Here is a 19,765-nt window from a genome sequence, read left to right as displayed (position 1 = left end):
GGAAACCCCGAATGGAAGAAATGACCGCTCACCTTGGGGTGAGGCTAGGACCAGACAAGCCCAGGGCGGGGAGGGTTTGGGAGACACTGTCCACCCCAGCTCCAAAGAAGGCCCGGGCCTGGGGCAAGGGATCCTTGAATCTCCAAAGAACCCCTTTGAGGTGAACCCCATACACCTCGGCCTGCCCCTCCAGACTTTCCAAGAGGTCCCCTGCCCGAAGAGACCATGCACCTGTGTCCAGCGTGCAAGGGTTGAGCTTCGCGCCCTGCATGCATGGTGAAGTCCATGCGCCCCTCGCGCCTCTTCTTGTGCCGGGGCGAGCCTGACCCCCCGACGAGGCCCAAGAAGCTCTTGAACCCCCCAGATGAGCCCTTGCAGCCCCAGGGAGCCTGCGTCCCCAGCACCCTGTCTTTGGCCTCAGCGAGCCTGGATGGAGTCCCCCGCACCCTCTTTTGCGCCCTGGCGAGCTTGGATGGAGTCCCTGCAGCCCCGGCGAGTCTGAATCCCCCCCGAATCCCCTTCTTGTCTTGAAGCGCCCTCGATGAGCCTTGAGCCCGCCCAGCGAGCCCCCGGAGAACCTGCTTGCCAGAACCCTTTCCTGCGCTCCCCGGCGAGCCCGTCCGAGCCCCGGCGAGCCCCGGCGGGCTAACGGGAGCGCCGCTGCGCTCCGCTCCGGCGATCCAGCCCGGGACGCCGCGCAGCCGGGCCCGCGCCCCGCCCCGCCCCGCGCCCGCCGGAGCCGCCCGGAGCTGCGCGAACATGGCCGAAGTCGGCGAGGACAGCGGGGCCCGCGCCCTCCTGGCGCTGCGCTCGGCGCCCTGCAGCCCCGCGCCCTGCGCCCCCGCCGCGCCGCCGCCGTCGCCGCCGCCGCCGCCGCCCGCGCAGCCCCCGCCGCCGCCGCCCCCGCCGCCCGGCGCGATCGCGGGGGACTCGGGGGGCCCCGGGGGCGCGGCGGGGGACGCCCTGGTGGCCGCGGCCGCCGCGTCCGTGCGCCGGAGCCCGGGGCCCGTGCTGGCGCGCCTGGAGGGCCGCGAGTTCGAGTTCCTCATGCGCCAGCCCAGCGTCACCATCGGCCGCAACTCGTCGCAGGGCTCCGTGGACCTGAGCATGGGCCTGTCCAGCTTCATCTCGCGGCGCCACCTGCAGCTCAGCTTCCAGGAGCCGCACTTCTACCTGCGCTGCCTGGGCAAGAACGGCGTGTTCGTGGACGGGGCCTTCCAGCGGCGCGGGGCGCCCGCGCTGCGCCTCCCCAAACAGTGAGTGTCGCGCCCGGGGCCTGCTCTGCGCACCCCTCCCTGCCCGCCGCCCCGGGTTGGGCATCCCTTGCCCCCCCCAACACACTAGGCTCTGGCTCGGAACTCGGGGTCACCCCGATTTTAAGGGCCACCCCCCGGGGTGATGCACCCTGGGACCCTCCCGCCTGGGGGCTTCCTGGTCACCGCGCGCGTGACCTCCCTCCCCTCTACCACCAACCCCCCGCCTGCCTGGGCCATCCTGAGGGTCACGCCCTCCCTCCCTTCCACACACACACCCCACCTCCGTTTGTTCTCTGCCCTGGTTTGTTCACAGGACTAAGGTTGGGGTTTCCCAGCTCCCCGTCTCCTTCCTGGCACGGGGAGCCGCATCAGGAGTGCATTGGGGTCACTCAGTGTTGGGGGCTTGCTTCAGAGGGATCTGGGGGGTACAAGGACCTGGGGTGCACTGCAGGGCGTGGGGGTTCCACAGCTGCCACCCTCGCTTGCCACCCACCCGCCTCCTGGCCTTCCCAGGATCCCTGCTTGGAACCTGCTTAATTGCTCATTTCCTCCCAGCACTTTCTTTTTCTAGTGGGTGTGTTCGCCCAGGCAGCCCCTGCCCGCCTCACCCAGCTCACCTGCTGCACCGCTGGGGCCTAGGGGTGCCCTAGGCAGACGCTGCATCCCCGGGGGGGACAGCCCTTTTCTGTCCCCACGGCTCCACGACTGTCCCCCCCCACTGTCCCCATGGCTCCCTTCCCAGAGTGCAATGCCCGTTTCAGAGGTGTGGAGGCGTCTGTCCATCTGTGTCTGCTCCCCATTAGGCTCCCCGCCCCATGGTCCATCCCTACCCCAGCCCACCCCTCCTGGACCCTGCTTTCAGGATATCTGGCCCAGGCCTGGCCCACTAGACCTGAGCTATGACATGCACACAGTTCTGTGTCCAGGTTCAGTGAAGATGTAGCCTGGTGGTTGGCAGTGCCCTGTTTGTGGAATACTTTGGGGGCTCTGCCACCCGGGGCCTTATCCAGAGCCCAGGGGAGCCCCTGACCCTATGCTTTGCCTTGTGTGTGTTTCCAAGCAAGGCCCAACAGTTGGAGAACCCCAGTGGAGAGTGGGGGGTTCTGCCCTGCCTAGATGCTGCCGTTTGGGGTGTGGTGAAAGAGGTGATTTCACTCACTTCCCTTTGGTCTTTCTATTGATCGCGGTGGTGCTGATTCAGATCCATCCTCACCTGGTCCTGAGCCTCTTCACACCTGGAACCCAGTTCCCACGCCTGCCCCATGGATGCCTGTCCTCTGCTCCTGGCATCTGAGTGGGGTTGGTTGAGTATCTGGTTCCTCCTCCTGATTCTGTTATTTATTTATTTATTTATTTTTTGTTTTGGGGTCACACCCGGCAGTGCTCAGAGGTTACTCCTGGCTCTACGCTCAGAAATTGCTCTTGGCAGCCTCAGGGGACCATATGGGAATGCCAGGATTCAAACCACCGTCTTTCTGCATACAAGGCAAATGCCCTACCTCCATGCTATCTCTCCAGCCCCCTGATTCTGTAGCTCTGGTTCACATTGCAAAAGTAGAGTCATATTGGACTAGCATGGTTGTCTCTAGGCAATGCCCAAAAGGTGGTCCCGCCCCCAATGTGTCCGTGGGCAGCAGAAGTGTGTGGCACGGTGTGCTCTGAGAGTGCAGGGTGGGTACAGGTGCAGTTCCCTCCAGGTTTTGCGCCTGCAGGAAAAAGCCCAGAGTACCTGGGCATTGGAGACTGGTAAGGAAGTCCATTGTGCTATTCTGAGGCCTGGAGTATAGACAGGATCAGTATCTCCCTCTGGGAGACTATTGACTTGTGGACCCAGCACCACGGGACCATGACATAATCGGGGCTGCTTTTGTGTGAGGAGGTGCCGGTAATGGCGTCCATCCAAGGACCTGCCACTCAGGTACTGCATCTGAGTTGCCAGGGCCCTTTGGGGACATGTGGGCCGAGACCTGCCTCAGTCGCTCCTCAGTCCTGGCAAGTGCTGGGCCAGGGTGCTAAAGAGCCTCATGCTGTATAATCCTGCCCACAGGGTCAGTGGTACACTTGGAGCTTTGGCAACACAAAGAATCATGGACAGAGAACCGTGGGTACATGTGGAACATGGTGGGCACACGAACTATGGACACATATGGACACATGGAACCATGGGCATATGGAACCACAGGCACGTATGGACCACGGGTACATGGAACCACATGCATCCATGGACCACAGGCACACACAAAACCATGGGTACATACAAACCATGGGCACATGGAACCACAGGCACATACAGAACTATGGGCACACATGGAACCACAGCCACACACAGACCACAGGTACACTGCAGCCCTGAGCACATGAGCTGGTACACATGGATTTACAGCACACAGCTTGTGTGAAGCTCATGAGGGCCACGCACTTTGCCCTGTCTCCATTACACACCTTCAGGCCCTGAGTGTGTGTGTGTGTGTGGGGTGCTGGTCTGGGTAGTGTATTCAGCAGGCCCATTCAGCAGCACCCACCCACCCCACTTGCACCCTGTGCCCGTTTCCTCCGAGCTGAGGCCTTAGGTAGGAGTTGGGCAGCAGTGGTGGTGCCCCTGAGTGTACGGAGCATCCCCTCCTTGCTTTACTGGATCCCCCAGAGGCTCTTCTTGTGTTTCCACTTTGTCCCTTTGCAGTATGTTTGCTTTGGGGCCAGGGCAGGGGGTCCTGCATGGCCCATAGACATCTCCTCACCTTTGCCTCAGGGACATGGGTCCTCACTGTAGTTAAGGGGCAGCTGAAACAGGCCTGGACAGAAAGTGCCCTGCAGCCCCCAATTCCAGCCAGCTTTGCCCAGCTGCCTCGTGTCTTGGGTTCTGTCCCTGTCCATAAGGACGGTCTTATCCTCGAACCTTGGGACACTATTCCCCCTCTTTGCCACCAGATGTGGGGAATGGGTATCCCCAGCCTCTCCGGCTATGTGCTTCTCCTGGACACTGTGTCCACTCAGGAGCTTGTGCCAGTGCTCCCCCTGCGAGCCCATTCCAACTGGACTACTCTCACTGACACCCAAGGGGCCTACCTGGCCCTCCCATCAGTCCCTCAAGCTGCAGTCAGGCTCCACACCGCTCTCAGTTCTGTGTTCTCTGGAATGATGGGGCAAGTAGGAATGGTGGAGGGATCATGGCATCCTGGGTGGGGAATTGTGGGGTTGTGGGTGCAGCCAAGAGATGGCTGTCGGGGCCCGAGAGATAGCATGGAGGTAGTGGGTTTGCCTTGCATGCAGAAAGACAATGGTTTGAATCCTGGCATCCCATATGGTCCCTTGAGCACTGCCAGGTGTGACCCAAAACAAACAAAAAACAAAACAAAAAAAGAGTTGGCTGTCATAATACCCCTGGCCTGGCCTGCCCATAACTGCCCTCACCTCTGTAGTACCTGCTGGCCAGTGGGCCTCTGCAACAGAAATTATATGTTCTCTGGAATCTCAAGCCCACCCACACCCTAGAACTTGAGTGGGGGAGTCATTGGAGTGAGCAGAGCCAGCACGCACAGAATTAAAGGTGCTCCTGACCTGGAAAAACAGCTGGAGGAGGACTCTAGCTGGGGCGGGCACAGGGTTGGCAGGATGCTGCTCCCAGGCTTTCCTGTGCAGGTGGGGATGGGGCATGGGGCAATTTTGGGTATTGCTCCTGATTGGCTCCAAAGGGGATGGCTCCAAATCCCTGAGTTCATCCCTGTGACCAGGTTAAGCCCATCCCCTCCAAACCATGCCCAGGCTCCATGGGTTCCTGGAAGATGCACCTGTGATGCTGGAGTGAACTGGGCGAGCTCAAGGCTGCTGGAGGAAATGCCCCAGAGTCAGATGCTTCAGATTTCTGAGATTTTTGTTTTGTTTTGTTCTGTTTTTGTTTGTTTGTTTTTGGGTCACACACGGCAGCACTCAGGGGTTACTCCTGGCTCTATGCTCAGAAATCTCTCTGGCAGGCTTGGGGAACCATATGGGATGCCAGGATTCGAACCACTGACCTTCTGCATGCAAGGCAAATGCCTTACCTCCATGCTATCTCTCCGGCCCAGAGTTCTGAGATTTGCCTTGCTGTTCTGAGCTTGCAACTGGCCCAGGGTAGTCAATGACTTGATGGCAGATCCCCAGCCCCACAACCCTGCAGCCATTCTTGGTGGCCAGGATTCCAGCACTGGCCCTAAGGAGAGCAGATGCAGCTCAGTGTTCTGGAGCAGACCTGGCTTTGGTCTCTGTGGGTCTGACCCCTAGAATCTGAGAGCTTCTGGGAGCTCCCCACTGGCCGCTTTTCCACGGGCTTCTGGTGGAATGACCACCACTCCAATGACTCCACACACAAGTTCTAGGGTGTGGGTGGGCCTGGGATCCCAGAGAACAAGTACTTCCTGTTGCAGAGGCCCACTGGCCAGCAGGTACTACAGAGGTGAGGGCAGTTATGGCCAGGACAGGACAGGGGTATTATGACAGCCAACTCTTTTTTGTTTGTTTATTTGTTTTTGGGTCACACCCGGTAGTGCTCAGGGGCTACTCCTGGCTCTACGTTCAGAAATCGCTCCTGGCAGGCTCGGGGGGACCATATGGGATGCTGGGATTCAAACCACTGTCCTTCTGCATGCAAAAGGCAAGCAGCAGGTGTGTGTCAGGTTGTGTGGGGCATGTGTGAGTGGTACATGTCTGAGCTTATGAGCTGGTGTTTGTGCATTGGGAACGTGTTTGTGTGTACATTTGTGTTTGTGACGCCTTCACACAAAGGCCCCACAAGCCAGCTCTGCTGATCCAAGGGAACATGGCCACCCACTGTCCCCCCACTTCTGTGTCTGTTCTTCCTCATGGTTCCTGCCCACTTTGGGGTGCTAGGGATCCCCTACTCTTGGTCCTTTGGGGTGCTAGGAAGCCCCTATTCCTGGTCCTTTGAGGTACAGAGGTCTGCCTGCAGCAAGGTGGGGGTCCTGTGATCCAGGGGCCACTGCTTTGGTGCCTGTCAACTCATCTTGCTCGAAAGCAGGGAATTGGGGTTCAGCCCTGTGAGCTGGAGCACAGGGGAGCTGGGCCCCCAGTACTCCCTTCCAGAGGTCACCGGGATGCTTCACCAGGCTCTCTGCTGGGAGTGTGTACCTGCTCAGGGCTTTAAGGTTCGTGCTCGATCACCAGTGCTCAAGACTGTGGGGCAGCAGTCGCCAGGACAGTGAGCCTGTGTCCAAAAAACAACGTGTGAGCTGGGTACAGAGAGTGATGCAGCTGCCGCAACAGTGTGGAACACTTTCTGGGGTCCCCCAGTACCCGAGACAATGTGAGCCTGTTTGTTGTTGGACCCAGTAGAGGGTCTTGGGACTTCTGGGCTGGGGCTGTGAAGGGCTACCCTTCACCCTACCATCAGTGCTGGACACTTGGTGCTCACTGATGGTGGCTAGGAGGGTGGGGAGGGCGGGGTGGGTTTTGACAGTGACAGCTGTGGGCGGAGTCCCAGAGGGTGTGGAGAGGATTGAGTGACTGCCCCGGGGGCGTGTGCTTGGCTCCCAGCCACTCCGGACCAGATCTCTAGCTGCCCTTCCCACCACCCCATTCAACACCATGCATGGACAGGCCTGGGAGACAGCCAGGGACAGAGGGATGTCTGCAGGGGTGAGAGGGGCATCTGCTAGGTGAGTGTGCAGGGATAAGAGGGATGTGTGCAAGGGTGAGGCAGGAGTGTGGGGTGAGTTGCAAGGGTGAGGCAGAAGTGGATGAGTGTGCAGGGATGAGAGGGGTGTGTACAGTGGTGAGGCAGGAGTGTGTGGAGCTGAGTTCAGGAATGAATATGCACGGATAAGATGGGCATGTGTAGGTGTGAGGCGAGTGTTTTCAGAGGTGAAATGAGTGCTGGGGCCGGGAGGGGTTTGGGTGAAGCTGCCTGGAAGCACAGGCCCTGGAGAGGGAGGGAGGATGAGCTAACAGTGGTCCCAATGACTTGCTAACATGGTCCCAATGACTCTGTGTCCATGATTTTTATGACCCGAGAGACTCAACCCAACATCCCTACACTTGGGAGTTCTCACAGAGGTGCAGCTGCGGGTCCAGTGGACTCGCCTGCTCTTACTTGCTGTGGTTCAAATGTTTCCTGGGGTGGAGGGGGCAGAGCCAGCATAACCCTGGGCTGGTGGCCAGGGAGGGGTTAACTCAGGGCCTCTTCCTGGTTTCCTGGGTCGGGGAATGTACCCTGGGGAGCTGGAGCCCAGAAAAGATCTTTCCCCTCTGCTCTGCCCTGTTGCTCTGCAAACAATCTGGTTGCCATCGAGGTGCTCCAGGGTGCTCTTGCTTCTCCCAGGGGCCTAGATCGCAGAGGCCACACCCTCCCTCCCTCCTGGGAGAGGCAGAGCACTGTGGTCCACTCTGACTCTGGGAGCAGGGGGGGGGGGCAGGAAAAGACCATTTTGGGAAGCCCCTTAACGGGCTCAGAGAGGTACAGGGTGAAGGGAAGGGATCAGATGCTTCCCAGAGGGCCCATCATGCACCCTGTTCTGTCCCCATAACCCACTGTTTGCACCTTGCCCCCATGAAGGTGTATCCTGCCTTCTCCCTGCACAGCGGGCACCTGTGCCCGAGACTGCGTGTGGGACAAAGGGTCACACACCCAGTGGGCTCCTTCAGACAGACCTCAGTCACTGCACTGAGCTAGCCCTGGACAGGTTCGGGAGCCCCACGGTAAGGTTTGTGGGTTCTCATGCACACAAAGGCAGGTATTTCGAGGGACACAGGCTGCTCAGTCTGGGTGAGACGTCCCGGCAGGTGGACGGACATATGCCCATCCTGCCCTGGAGTTCTGTCCCTTCCCAGGAGCCATCTGCAGGGGAAATGGGAGTGGGTCCCACTCACCCCCATGCCTCGTGTGTAGACCTGTCTGACTCAGTTTTAGTTTCTACCTCACACCAGGGCATTTGGGCCCCCCAGAAATTCGGGAACCCCGCACATGGGTGCTGCCACCCCCGCACACTGGGGTTTCCGAGGGCCCTGCCTTGTGCCTGCTCTTTCTGGGGGGTTTTGAGCACTTCTGGCTGTGCTCACCAGCAAGGAGGGTCCTCTGCGCCCTTCAACCTCTTTTGACTCCTTAGGGAGTGGGTGGGCGGGGCTCCAGGTGGGTGGGCGGGGCCTGGCTCTGAGTTTGTCCCTGGAAGGATGGCTGGATCAGAATGAAGGATCTGGATTTGGTTGGCATCCTTGAGGCTGGTCATAGACTATCCTATCCCTGTGTCTGACAAATGACTGCTCTCACTTGGAAGGACAGAGCTTTCCTTGAGTGGTCCTGGGGATTGAGCTGAAAGCTCTGGGCAGGCTCTTAGCTTCCCAGAACCGAACCCTGAGCTCTTCTGTCTTTATAGCTGCCTGAACCTGGAGAGCAGAGGAGAGTTCCTGGGGGCAGCTGTGCCCGCCCCTCTGCCTGTGCCCTGGCTGTGATGCACAGCCACTCAGCCCCAGGGCTTCATTCTTGGGCGGATTGCCCAGGTGTAGGCAGGGATAAGGCACAGGGGGAAATGGCTGGTGTGGCTTCTCCGCCTCGTCCCTGCCTTGCCTATCCCTGGGATGGTTCCTCAGCTGACCAGACCTGCTCTGGACTTTGGGATTTCTGGGGCAGATGTGACCATCAGTTCTTTCTCCCCTGCACCCCTGTTGTCCTGTAGTCCAGGAGGACAGGTGGGGGGGACACACTCTCTGCTCCCAGCCCCCATTACCTATTATTTGGTGTCCACAGCAGCCTATCCTGAGTGACAGCAGATGATGGAGTTTGAATAGAGCCGAGGGGCTGAGACTGGCAGCAACTCACAGCTGTGGCAGGGGATGCACCCAGTCAGGTCCCCGTGGACAGGGGATGGGGCCTCAGGGAAGGCTCCTGTTCCCTGCATGGTTAGTGGCCATCGGGCACCGGGGCACTGCAGCCGGGCATGGAGAAGTGCTGGCCAGCGGGCACTGCTGGCAGGATGCCCATGGGCTGTGATTTTAGAACCCGTCTGGACCTGCTCTTCAGCTTGTTTTGTAAAAACAGCTCCAAGTGGGGGGCTGTGGTGGCAGCTGGCAGTATTTCCCCAAAGCCGGACTCTTGAGTGGAGCGGCAGCTAGGGCTTCCTGGACAGGCCCAGTCATGTCATGTCTGTGCCAAGGGGTAGGTGCCCTGAGATAATCCATTCTAGAGCCTAAAAGGAGTTCTCCTGTGAGCTGCCAGTACCTTTGAGTGCTGGAAGGTGGTGGTGGCAGGGTGACCATACTGCCCTTTAGGGGTGTCTGGGAGATTATGTTAGATGCATGGCTATTTAACATGGACCGGAAGGAACATGTCTGCCTGCCTGGGCCATTGCTAGAGCGAACATTCCAGAGCCTAGGTCAAGGGGCTGCTTCCTGGGGTTCCCGGGTCCCCAGTTCCCAACTCACATCCTATCCCTTCTGTTCCTGCCCCTTTGGGCCCTGTCCCTACATTTCTTGTCCCCATCCCCACCCCTCTGGGCCGCCCCAACTTCCTGTCATGGCCCCGCCCCCATGGCCACCAGACCCTGCCCTTGCTGCACTGACCACTGATCCTCCCTGCAGGTGCACTTTCCGCTTCCCGAGCACGGCCATCAAGGTCCAGTTCACGTCGCTGCTGCCCCAGGAGGAGGCCCCGATGTCCCCTCTGCGCCCACTATACCCACACATCTCCCCGCTGAAGATCCACATCCCGGAGCCGGACCTCCGGACCCTCGTCAGCCCTGTCCCTTCCCCAACTGGCACCATCAGGTGAGGCGTCTGGGCTCCTTATAATAGTCGAGTGTGCACCAGGCCCAACTGGGAAGGGGTGACCCTGCGGTTGACCCCCCAAGGGCGCATCAGGATCCACATTGGTGGATCCCAGGTATCCCATATGGTGCCCTGAGCACTGTCACAAGTGACCTGAGTGCAGATCCAGGTGTAAATCCAAAGCACCACCAGGAATGACCCCTGAATACCAGTTGTGGCCCCTAAACTGATCACAGATGTGCAGGGACCGAGGGACTGGACACCTGCTTTGCCTGCAGAAGCCCTGGTCTGCCCCTGATACCTCAGAGCACCATCCGATGTGATTCCCAAACCAAAAAGAGTCAAGTCAAAACAGCAGGAAAGGGGGCCGGGCGGTGGCGCTAAAGGTAAGGTGCCTGCCTTGCCTGCGCTAGCCTTGGACGGACCGCGGTTCGATCCCCCGGTGTCCCATATGGTCCCCCGAGCCAGGAGCAACTTCTGAGCACATAGCCAGGAGTAACCCCTGAGTATTACTGGGTGTGGCCCAAAAACCAAAAAAAAAAAAAAACAGCAGGAAAGGGGACTTGCATGCAGTCTACCCGGCATCAATCCCCAGCATCCCATATGGTCTCAAGAGTCTGCCAGCAGTGATTTCTGAGTGCAGTGTTAGCAGTAACCCCTGAGCGTTGCCGGGTGTGGTCCCAAAACAAAACAAAACAAAAAAAGATAGCAGGAAAGTTTGAATACCCAGGGCTGGTTGGACTGCCAGTTGTTCTCTAAAGTGGAAAGTGGAGGTAACCAGTTGCCCCCATGGGGAAGAAGGGAAAGTTCTGGAAGCTTCTGACCCAACCCTGTCTGCAGGTGGTGCTTATGGCGCCATCCTGTGACACCCACTTCAGAACTCAGACTGGAAAGAACACACACACACTGGCAGTGCTTCGGCCTCACTGGGGACCCAGGGTGGGAGCCCCACCTCTGAGGCCACCATCCACCTATACCCATTGTGTGTCACCCTGAACAAGTCGGGCCCTTGGCATGGTAGGTGCCTTCTCCCATGTATGTATTGAGGCTTGTCTTGGTGTTGCAGATGACTTGGCCTCAGAGACACCCCACACACACAGGGTCTCAAGATCTTGAGGTCCCACATTCTCTTCCAATGAAGAACCCACAGGAACCCAGGCCCCTTGCAGTCTGCTTAGAGCCTCACCCAATGCCTGGCTGAAGAAGGTCCCCCTTTCTTTCTGGCTTCAAGCTGGGTGGTGCAATAGGGAAGGGGAAGTGGGGGGGGGGGGTCCAAATACTGCTGCTTCCCCGGGACAACCAGGTGTCATGAAACAATGTGTATACGGCTCTGGGGTTCCAACTCTCCAGGGGAAGAGCTTGGGACAGGCCCATATGTTCTAAGGCTGTGCCTTCACATGGTGGTGAATAAGGGTAAGAGATTGGTCCAGGGAGGTAAGACATGAACGAATGACCTATAAACAAACAAGAGTCACCCGAAATATTCCATGGGTGGAACATTCGGAATGTTCCATGGATATGAGACACAGCATGGTGTACAAATGGGAGATAGCCAGCCATGAGCATGACACCAGAATGTTTCATGGCCAGGGTGCTGGGCAGGCAGGGTATTCTTTCGGGGGTGCTTCCTGTACAACTCGCAGCTGCATCCCGGGGGAGATGATGCCTGTGCACCTTGTTATCTAGAGCCCCCTTCCGAGTGCCAGAGAGGGGGCATCCAGGACAGCAGTGGGCAGGAGGACCCACAGCCGATCCTCCCTCTTGGCTGCTGTTGATGACTCAGGGGTGGGGTGGAGGTGTCACAGGAGAGCCTGGAGATTGAAGCTGCTTCCAGAGCCTTCCAAGGTCCTGGGAGCCTCCCTGCCCTGCCCCCTCCAGGCTCAGCGTCTGAAGTGGGACCTTTGGAGGCCTAAGGGGCACTTTGACCAGACCAGCCCTGCTGCGGGGCTATGAGGAGCCTAGTGTTAACTAGGGAATGGTGGGCCACAGTTGGACGTGTGAGCTAAACCAGGCTGATGGGCATACTGGGCCCTGGTGGCTGGGCCTAGTAAGGTTGTTTCGTTTTGTATTGGGACGCAACCAGCGTGCACTGGGGTCATTAATGGCAGTGCTGGGAGACCCCTATGGGATGCCTGGGATCTAACCTCACATGGCTGAGTGCAAAACAAATGCCCTCCCTGCTACGCTCTCTCTTTCTCTCTCTCTCTCTGGCCCCTGGGCCTAATCTGATTCCAGTCCCCTCCCCCTCCACCCTTCCCCCCCCCTCCCCTTCTCCTGGTATCCCTCCCTCCTCCTCCTCCTCTTCCTCCTCCTCTTCCCTTTCCCTCTTCACTTCTCCCTGTCCCATCCCCCCCCAGGGGAGAGCTGCCTTTAAGCCTGTGAGCTCAGCCCTGCGGAATGGAATTCAGGAGCTTGCCCCCTGGGCCTGGGGGCCTGGGGGTGGGAGGGGAGGGGCCCCTGTTTACAAACACGCTCTTTCCTCTCTCTCCTGGGCGCCCCGCCCGCCCGGCCTGCCTAATTTGGTGCGCACGCGCTGCGACCTCCTCATTGGCCGGCGCAGTCTCCGCCCTCATGTGGGCGGAGACTTACGGTGGAACAGGATTGGGGGGCTCCCCAGTTTCTTTCTTTCTCAGGCCCAGGGTGGGGTTTGATTCCTTTTCCTTCCCTACCCCTGATTCTGTAGCCAGAGAATGCCTGGAGCCCAGCAGGCAGGAAAGCCCTTGCTTCGCTTCTGGGTTTTATGAGTTTTCCAAAAGTGCCCCCAAAGCCTCAGTTTCCAGAGCCTTGCTGAAATGAGAGCAGAATGGGGTGCTGGGGACAGATTTGTGCTGGGTGGGGGAGTCTGATCACATGTGGGGGGGGGACCCAGGGTGAGGGAGAGGCAGAGGGTCTGAGCCTCACCCCCCACCCCCACCCCCCCGCAGCAGGAGCTTGGGTGGAGGTCCCAATCCTGCAAATGCTTTGTCTCTGCATAAATCTGCGCCCTATTCTTTTGCCTGGTTGCTCCTTTTCTGCCTGATCTGATGTGTAGGCTGGTAGGAGCCTTGTTCCTGGGTCCCCTGGAGCCCTCTCGCCCCACCTACCCAGTCTGCCCCCAAGCCAGGCCTGCGCTGTGACCCTTGGTATCCTTTAGAGGCTGCCTGCCTACCTGTGGGTCAGGCTGGGGGGGGAGGGGGTTGGTGGACCATCTGGGTGCTGAGCAATGGTCTGTTCCTGCCCAGCATCTGTGCCACAAGAGACTTGGGTCATGTCACTGCCCCCGACTCCCACTTCAGAGGCCAGTGCCCTCAGCAAAGGCTGGGAAAACCAACAAGGTGGGGGGCCTGGCCAGAACCATAGCACAGTGTGGAGAACATTTACCTTGCATGCAGCATACCCTAGTTCCATCCCTGATCCTCCTATGACCCCCCCCCCTTACCATTGCCAAGGGTGATCCCTGAGTGAAGAGCCAGAATTAAGCCCTGAGCATTGCTGGGTGGACCCCCAAAGACAAACAATCCCAAGCGGGGACCCAGGTTCACAGCCTGTCCCACCCATGCAAGCAGCATGTCAGAGCAAATGTCCAGGCAAAGTGATAAGCACAGCAGGTTTGGCATTTGCATGTGGCCAACTTGGGTTCGATCCCCGGTATCCCCGGAGCCTGCCAGGAGTATTTTCTGAACATAGATAACTACTACTGCTGCCAAGTATGGCCTGAGGGAAAATAAAAAAGGAAAGTGCTAATGTCCTGTGGCATTCTAGGTGGGGAGGCAAGTGTGTCCCCTAGTGCCAGGGCCAGCTCAGCACTGCACCTTTGCCTTTGTTAGGTCCCCCCACCCCCAGCCATCATATCAGACATCTATCCTTAGCTTAATTTCTCTCCTGCCCCCTGAGTGTCATGGGCACCCTGGCTCTCCATACACAGGAAAATCTGAAGGTAGAGCCATCAGGGATGGGTTTTACCAAGTACCCGTATGGCTACCACTTTAAAAGGATGGAGGGACTGGAACCATAGCACAGCGGGAAGGGTGTTTGCCTTGCAATGGCCCACCCAGGTTCAATCCCTGGCATCCCATTGTGTCCCCCAAGCCTGTCAGGTATGATTCTTCTTCTTTTTTTTTTTTTTTTTTTTTTTTTGGTTTTTGGGCCACACCCTGCGGTGCTCAGGGGTTACTCCTGGCTGGCTGCTCAGAAATAGCTCCTGGCAGGCACGGGGGACCATATGGGACATCGGGATTCGAACCAACCACCTTTGGTCCTGGATCTGCTGCTTGCAAGGCAAACACCACTGTGCTATCTCTCCGGGCCCCCAGGGATGATTCTTGAGCACAGAGCCAGGAGTAATGTGAGATAGAATGTGCTAGGAGTAACCCCTGAACTCTGCTGGCTGTGGCAGAGAGAAAAAAAAACCCTGTAGTAGTTTCTGACCAGGCCAGCGATGCCCCTAAGTGGGAACTAGTAAGTGCTTCCCCCCACCCCCCAGATACTCTGCATTATCTCCTCTAGGGGAAGGATTTATTACCTCCAAGTCAGCTTCTCTCCCTCCTCCCACAACCATCAGTTGAACCGTCCAGGGCAGGGCTTGGCCTTGTTTACCCAGCTTGGGTCTCCTCTGTGGAAAACAACAGCTACATTCCTTAGATACTGAGCTTTAAAGTACTGGGGGGCTGGGGTAAGGTGCAGGGTCACAGCATTTGCCGCAAGTGCCCTCCAGCTGTTTCAAATCCCAACACTGCCTTGATCCCCACATGGCCTAGAATCCCTGAGCCCTCCCAAGTAGGGCCCCAAAACAAGGAAAGTGTTGGGTTAGAGGGAGTTTCCCGGGCCAAGGGGCCTGGTGGGCTCCACCCAGGATAATGGGATGCCCCACCATTAGAGGGAGAATCAAAGGTGCCCTGACCTCGGGGGTTAGGGCCCCTTCCCTGTGTGGGGCTCCTTGGCCCAGAAACTTCTCCAGCCCTAGTGCTCAGGACTCCAGGCCCGTCTTTGAGTGCCACTATGTGGTTGAGAGAGCCTCGGGCTGACCCTCAGTGGCTGCTGCCTTCACACCCACTATTCTCCCCACAGTGTTCCCAACTCCTGCCCTGCTAGTCCCCGAGGGGCTGGCTCCTCTGGCTATCGCTTCGTCCAGAATGTGACCTCCGACCTGCAGCTGGCCGCTGAGTTTGCCGCCAAGGCCGCAACGGAACAGCACACCGACCCGTCTGGGGGAGACAGCCCTAAGGTCACCTCCTCCCTATGAAGCACCCCTGCAGGGCCTGGGAGGGGGTGGGCCCCTTCTCACCATGGGCGCTGGCTGACCCTGCTGCTCTGTGCCTGCACCCTGCCCACAGGACGAGTCCAAGCCACCCTACTCCTACGCGCAGCTCATTGTCCAGGCCATCTCATCGGCCCAGGAGCGGCAGCTGACCCTCAGCGGCATCTACGCCCACATCACCAAGCATTACCCTTACTACCGCACAGCCGACAAGGGCTGGCAGGTGTGTCCAAGGGACATGGGTTGGGAAGGCGACCATTGGAGTCCAGGGAAGAACTTCGGGTTCCTGAGAGAGATGGTCGGGCATCTGACCACAGCTTTTACATGTCAGGCCAGGATTCTTCTCTACTCCTTGGACCTGTCTCTGGGTTGGTGCCAGGTTTGAGCTCCATAAGTGTGACCAGGCTGGGCTAAGCTGGCTTGTAGCTCAGGCTCTGAGTTACCAGCCAAGTCTCACTCTCTTGGGTCGTCCCCCCCCCCCCCAAAGTAGCCCTGTCCTTAAACCCCTGGTCTGGCTGGGCTGTTACTGAGGCCGCGTCCATCTCACTCACAGAATTCCATCCGGCATAACCTCTCCCTCAACCGCTACTTCATCAAAGTGCCGCGCTCGCAGGAGGAACCAGGCAAGGGCTCCTTCTGGCGCATCGACCCTGCCTCAGCGGCCAAGCTGGTGGAGCAGGCCTTCCGGAAGCGCCGACAGCGGGGTGTCTCTTGCTTTCGTACCCCCTTTGGCCCGCTGTCCTCAAGGTGAGCCCCCAGACAGGGACCTGGAAACCAGGGGTCAGTCTGACAGTTCCCACGTTTGTCCAGGGTCCCCTGGAAATTGGGGGTCACCTTAGGCTAGGTCAGAGATTAGCTGGCTGGATCTCAGAGGCTGTGGCCAGGGAGTGGCTAGGCAGGACACAGTGGGCTAGGGCAGGAGTGTCATATGCACAGGAGACCCTCCCCCCAGGCATCCAGTCTCCTGCTCTCAGCTTCTCAAACTCTATGTGGAGTGCAGGGGTGAGCCTCTATGGGGCCACTGAGCTGTATGGAGGCCAGCAGGGCTGACCATGTGTCTATGGGTATTCTGACAAGCCTAACAGGCAGCTGTCAAGCAGTACTGTGCTGCTAACCTGCTCTGCTCTCCCCTGTGCCCTTAGAGCCGCCCTTTGAGCCCAGGCCAGGCCTATGTCACCTCTTGCCCTGAATTGTTTCAGTTCTAGACATAGGAACCAGCTGTGGGTATGGGGACCCCCCTCTCTGTATCTTCCCCTGTCACTTGCCCATCTGCTCTCCCTCTGCCCAGGAGTGCACCAACGTCCCCCACGCATCCTGGACTCGTGTCCCCTCGATCTAGTGGCTTGCAGACGCCTGAGTGCCTGTCTCGTGAGGGCTCTCCCATTCCGCACGACCCCGACTTTGGGTCCAAGTTAGCTTCTGTTCCCGAGTACCGCTGCTCCCAAAGTGCACCTGGTAAGCTAAGATTGGCGGAGCCTCACATCGGCGGCTCAGGTTCCTGGGTTGGCGCTGACCCTGCCACCATTTCTCCCTACCCCTCCCACAGGTTCCCCTGTTAGTGCGCAGCCCGTGATCATGGCTGTCCCTCCTCGGCCACCCGGTTTGGTGGCTAAGCCCGTGGCCTACATGCCAGCGTCAGTGGTGACGGGGCCGCCAGCCCCGGGCCACGCCATCCAGTTGCTGCAGCAGGCGCCCCCCGTCACCATGCTCAGGGTTGTCACCAGCTCTGCCAACTCCGCCAACGGTTACATCCTAGCCAGCCAGGCCCCGCCGGGGGCCACCCATGAGGCTTCGGGCACAGCTGTGCTAGATCTGGGCAGCGAGGGCAGAGGTGAGACGACAGCACAGGGTGGCTGGTTGGGGGAGGCGGGTTATTTGTGTAGTTCTTCCTGGATTTATCCTGGAACTGTGCACTTGCGGGGAGGGGTGCATGGACATGGATTTTCTGGGCCCCCAAATACTTGGAAGGATCCTCTAACTGTATGTGAGTCCTGATGGGCCATGACAAGTGTGGTTCGGCCCCGAAATGTCGCCCAGGCCTCTCACTCTGGTGTCACATCCACGGGTTGTTGGGGTTTGCTCCTTGCCGTGGAGTGTGAGAATCCCGACACTCCTTTGTCATGTTGCACAGCCCTGGACGACAAGCCCACCATCGCTTTTGCCACCATCCCTGCGGCCAGTCGTGTCATCCGGACGGTAGCCAGCCAGATGGCTCCAGGGATGCCCGGCCACACAGTTGCCATCCTGCAGCCAGCCACACCCGTGAACCTTGGCCAGCACCACCTGCCTGTGCGAGCTGTTACACAGAATGGGAAGCATGTGGTGCCCACCTGCAGTGTGGCCAGCAGTGCCTACGGTAAGGCCCTGCCTATCCCCAAATGTCCCCACAGCAGCTAGAGCAAAGCTAGAAGCTTCCGTCTAAGGGAATTGGTTAGGACGTGTCACCTTTGGTTCCTGCTGGGGAGTCCTGGGTGTCTCCCTGACCAACTGGAGGAGTCCCAGAAGAACCCAAAGAGGGGGTGTGTGGGTCATCCCTGGGAGGCAGGAGCTCAGCAGTAACCTGGGCCTGGCCATGCCATGTGTCATAACTGCCTCCTCCCTTGCAGCCCTCACCAGCCCCCTGCAGCTCCTGGCAGCCCAGGCCAGCTCATCCACGCCGGTGGTGGTGACGCAGGTGTGTGAGGTGGCCCCTGAGGAACCGCCCGCTGCCGCCACACCCGCCATCGTCAGCAGCACTGCTGCCCCCTCACCCACTGGGGAGCCCGAGGTGAAACGATCACGTGTGGAGGCACCTGGTGGGACAGCAGTTGTCACAGCGGGCAGCCCACAGGCCCCAGGCTCCAGGGAGTGAGACCTGCGGCATTGAAGACGAGAGCTGGATGGGAGCTACACACAGCACTGGGCACCGACGCTCCCCACCCCAGTGCCACCCTCCTCGCCTCTCGTGCCCGCTGTGCTCTGAACTAAACCATAGAGTTCAGGCGCCACCGTGCGTCTGGAAATCCTTTGTCGGCACCTACCCCGTCCCCGGCCTGCACCCTCTGTCAGGAGCACACCGGCAGACAGACAAATGGGTGGGGGCAGCCTCAGTGCCCAGTGGCAATGCCCCAGCTGCCCTGTTCCAAAAGCCCACAGCAGAGACAATGGCATTCACGGGGGTCCTGCCCGTCTGAGCACCCAAGTGTCTGGTTTTGATCTGGACTTTGGTTTGCTGTGCCCTTTCAGGGTGAGTCTCAAGGATGGGCTGGCACCCTGCTGCTCTCTCTGTTAACTTCAAGTTAGGGTGAGGGCCCAGGCGGGAGCTGGGTACAGGCCTGTCCAGGGCTGAGCCAGACCATGGCACTGCTCTGGCTGATTGCGCTGTGGGCACCATCTCTGCAGTTCCCATGACTCCTGGGTTCCCCTGGCTTCTCTATTAGGCTAGAGGGTGTTCAGGGAGCTGGGGCTGAGCCTCAGTGCTAAGGTTGGGGATGGGGGGTTGGGGAGGGTGTCTCAGTCTTGGTCTTGGGAGGTGATAGAGCTCCAGATGGCAGCAGCCAAGGGAACCTGCAGTCTGGCTGGAGAGCGGCTGGACCTAAGTTCCAAAAGGAAGGATTGGCTCCCCGATTGTGGGGGTGAAGGGTCGAGCCCTTTCTGCAGGCAGCTGTGGCGGGCAAGACTGGACCTGGGTGTAAGGTCTTTGGCATTGTCATTCTTCATTGGGGGGGAGGGGGTACAGAAAATGCTAGGGGCCAGTGTCTCTCTCCACCCATCCTGCATTTTTTTCGTACTGTGGGGTGCGGGGATTGGGCCCATGGTTGGTTGGGGCCTAACTACTCACAGACTAGCCCTTCTGGAAGCATCTGCAGTAGCCGTGGGGATCAGCACTGTGGAGAATGGGAGGATGGTCCCAGGAGCACAGGCAGGGACTCCGCAGGCCGCTCTCGCACTGACCAGGGTATCTGGGGTCTGTGCTGTCCCCTCTGAGCACTGGACCTGCTTGAGTTTGGGGTCTAAGGCAACTCCCCACAGGGTGCGCCTGGCAATAGGTTCTTGCCCTCCTGGGTTGAGCACTGAGTATGGGGGAGAGGCAGAAGCAGGCCCCAGGTTGCTGTCAGGGTTTGGAGGTGCCCTGGGACCCACCTTCAGAGCATGCTTCCTGTTGGAGCCTGGGAGCAGGAGGGATTGAATAGGGCAGAAAAGGAAATGCTTCCCAGTGTTCTGCTGCTGGGTGTGAAAGAGATGTGGGGGCTCTGCAGGCCCCGAGCAGGAGCTTCATCCACAGGTGGCTGTGTCCCCCTGAATCTCCCAGTCCTAGCTCTCCATGGAAACCAGTCCCGTGGTCCCATGATGCCACCCCTCAGAGCAATATTATTTAATAAGAAAATATAAGTTATTCACACGTGCTGCTAGGACGGAACCGCATGACACGTGGCTGGGCCAGGGCAGGAGGTGACTACAACCCGCTGCCCTCTGCACCCCGAAGACCCCAGCACCCAGCTCCATGTTGCCATGACTTGGTCTCCACTGCTGTCCCGGGAAC

General features: G+C 58.9%; 1 protein-coding gene across 1 annotated transcript; it reads left to right on the top strand.

Annotated features, from left to right (window-relative positions):
- Nucleotides 1-759: 759 nt before the first annotated feature.
- FOXK1 (forkhead box K1) lies at nt 760-19,059 on the top strand. The gene is made up of 9 exons (XM_049788598.1): nt 760-1,256; nt 9,822-10,007; nt 15,054-15,210; nt 15,320-15,466; nt 15,797-15,990; nt 16,532-16,698; nt 16,790-17,074; nt 17,375-17,599; nt 17,850-19,059. The coding sequence occupies exons 1-9, from the start codon at nt 760-762 to the stop codon at nt 18,092-18,094; spliced, it is 2,103 nt and encodes a 700-aa protein (XP_049644555.1). The 3' UTR covers nt 18,095-19,059.
- The last annotated feature ends 706 nt before the right edge of the window (nt 19,060-19,765 follow it).

This window comes from Suncus etruscus, chromosome 15 (assembly GCF_024139225.1).
Source record: "Suncus etruscus isolate mSunEtr1 chromosome 15, mSunEtr1.pri.cur, whole genome shotgun sequence".
Classification (NCBI taxonomy): domain Eukaryota; kingdom Metazoa; phylum Chordata; class Mammalia; order Eulipotyphla; family Soricidae; genus Suncus; species Suncus etruscus.
The sequence above is the reverse complement of the archived record's forward strand: the minus strand, read 5'-3'. Positions and strand labels throughout refer to the sequence as shown.

What these genes read in the sequence shown, in the direction of transcription:
- FOXK1 (XM_049788598.1), top strand. Translation starts at nt 760, where the DNA reads ATGGCCGAAGTCGGCGAGGACAGCGGGGCCCGCGCCCTCCTGGCGCTG. An exon ending in CTGGGGGAGACAGCCCTAAG is followed by an intron (nt 15,211 to 15,319) that starts GTCACCTCCTCC and finishes CCCTGCCCACAG; the next exon opens with GACGAGTCCAAGCCACCCTA. An exon ending in TTTGGCCCGCTGTCCTCAAG is followed by an intron (nt 15,991 to 16,531) that starts GTGAGCCCCCAG and finishes CCCTCTGCCCAG; the next exon opens with GAGTGCACCAACGTCCCCCA.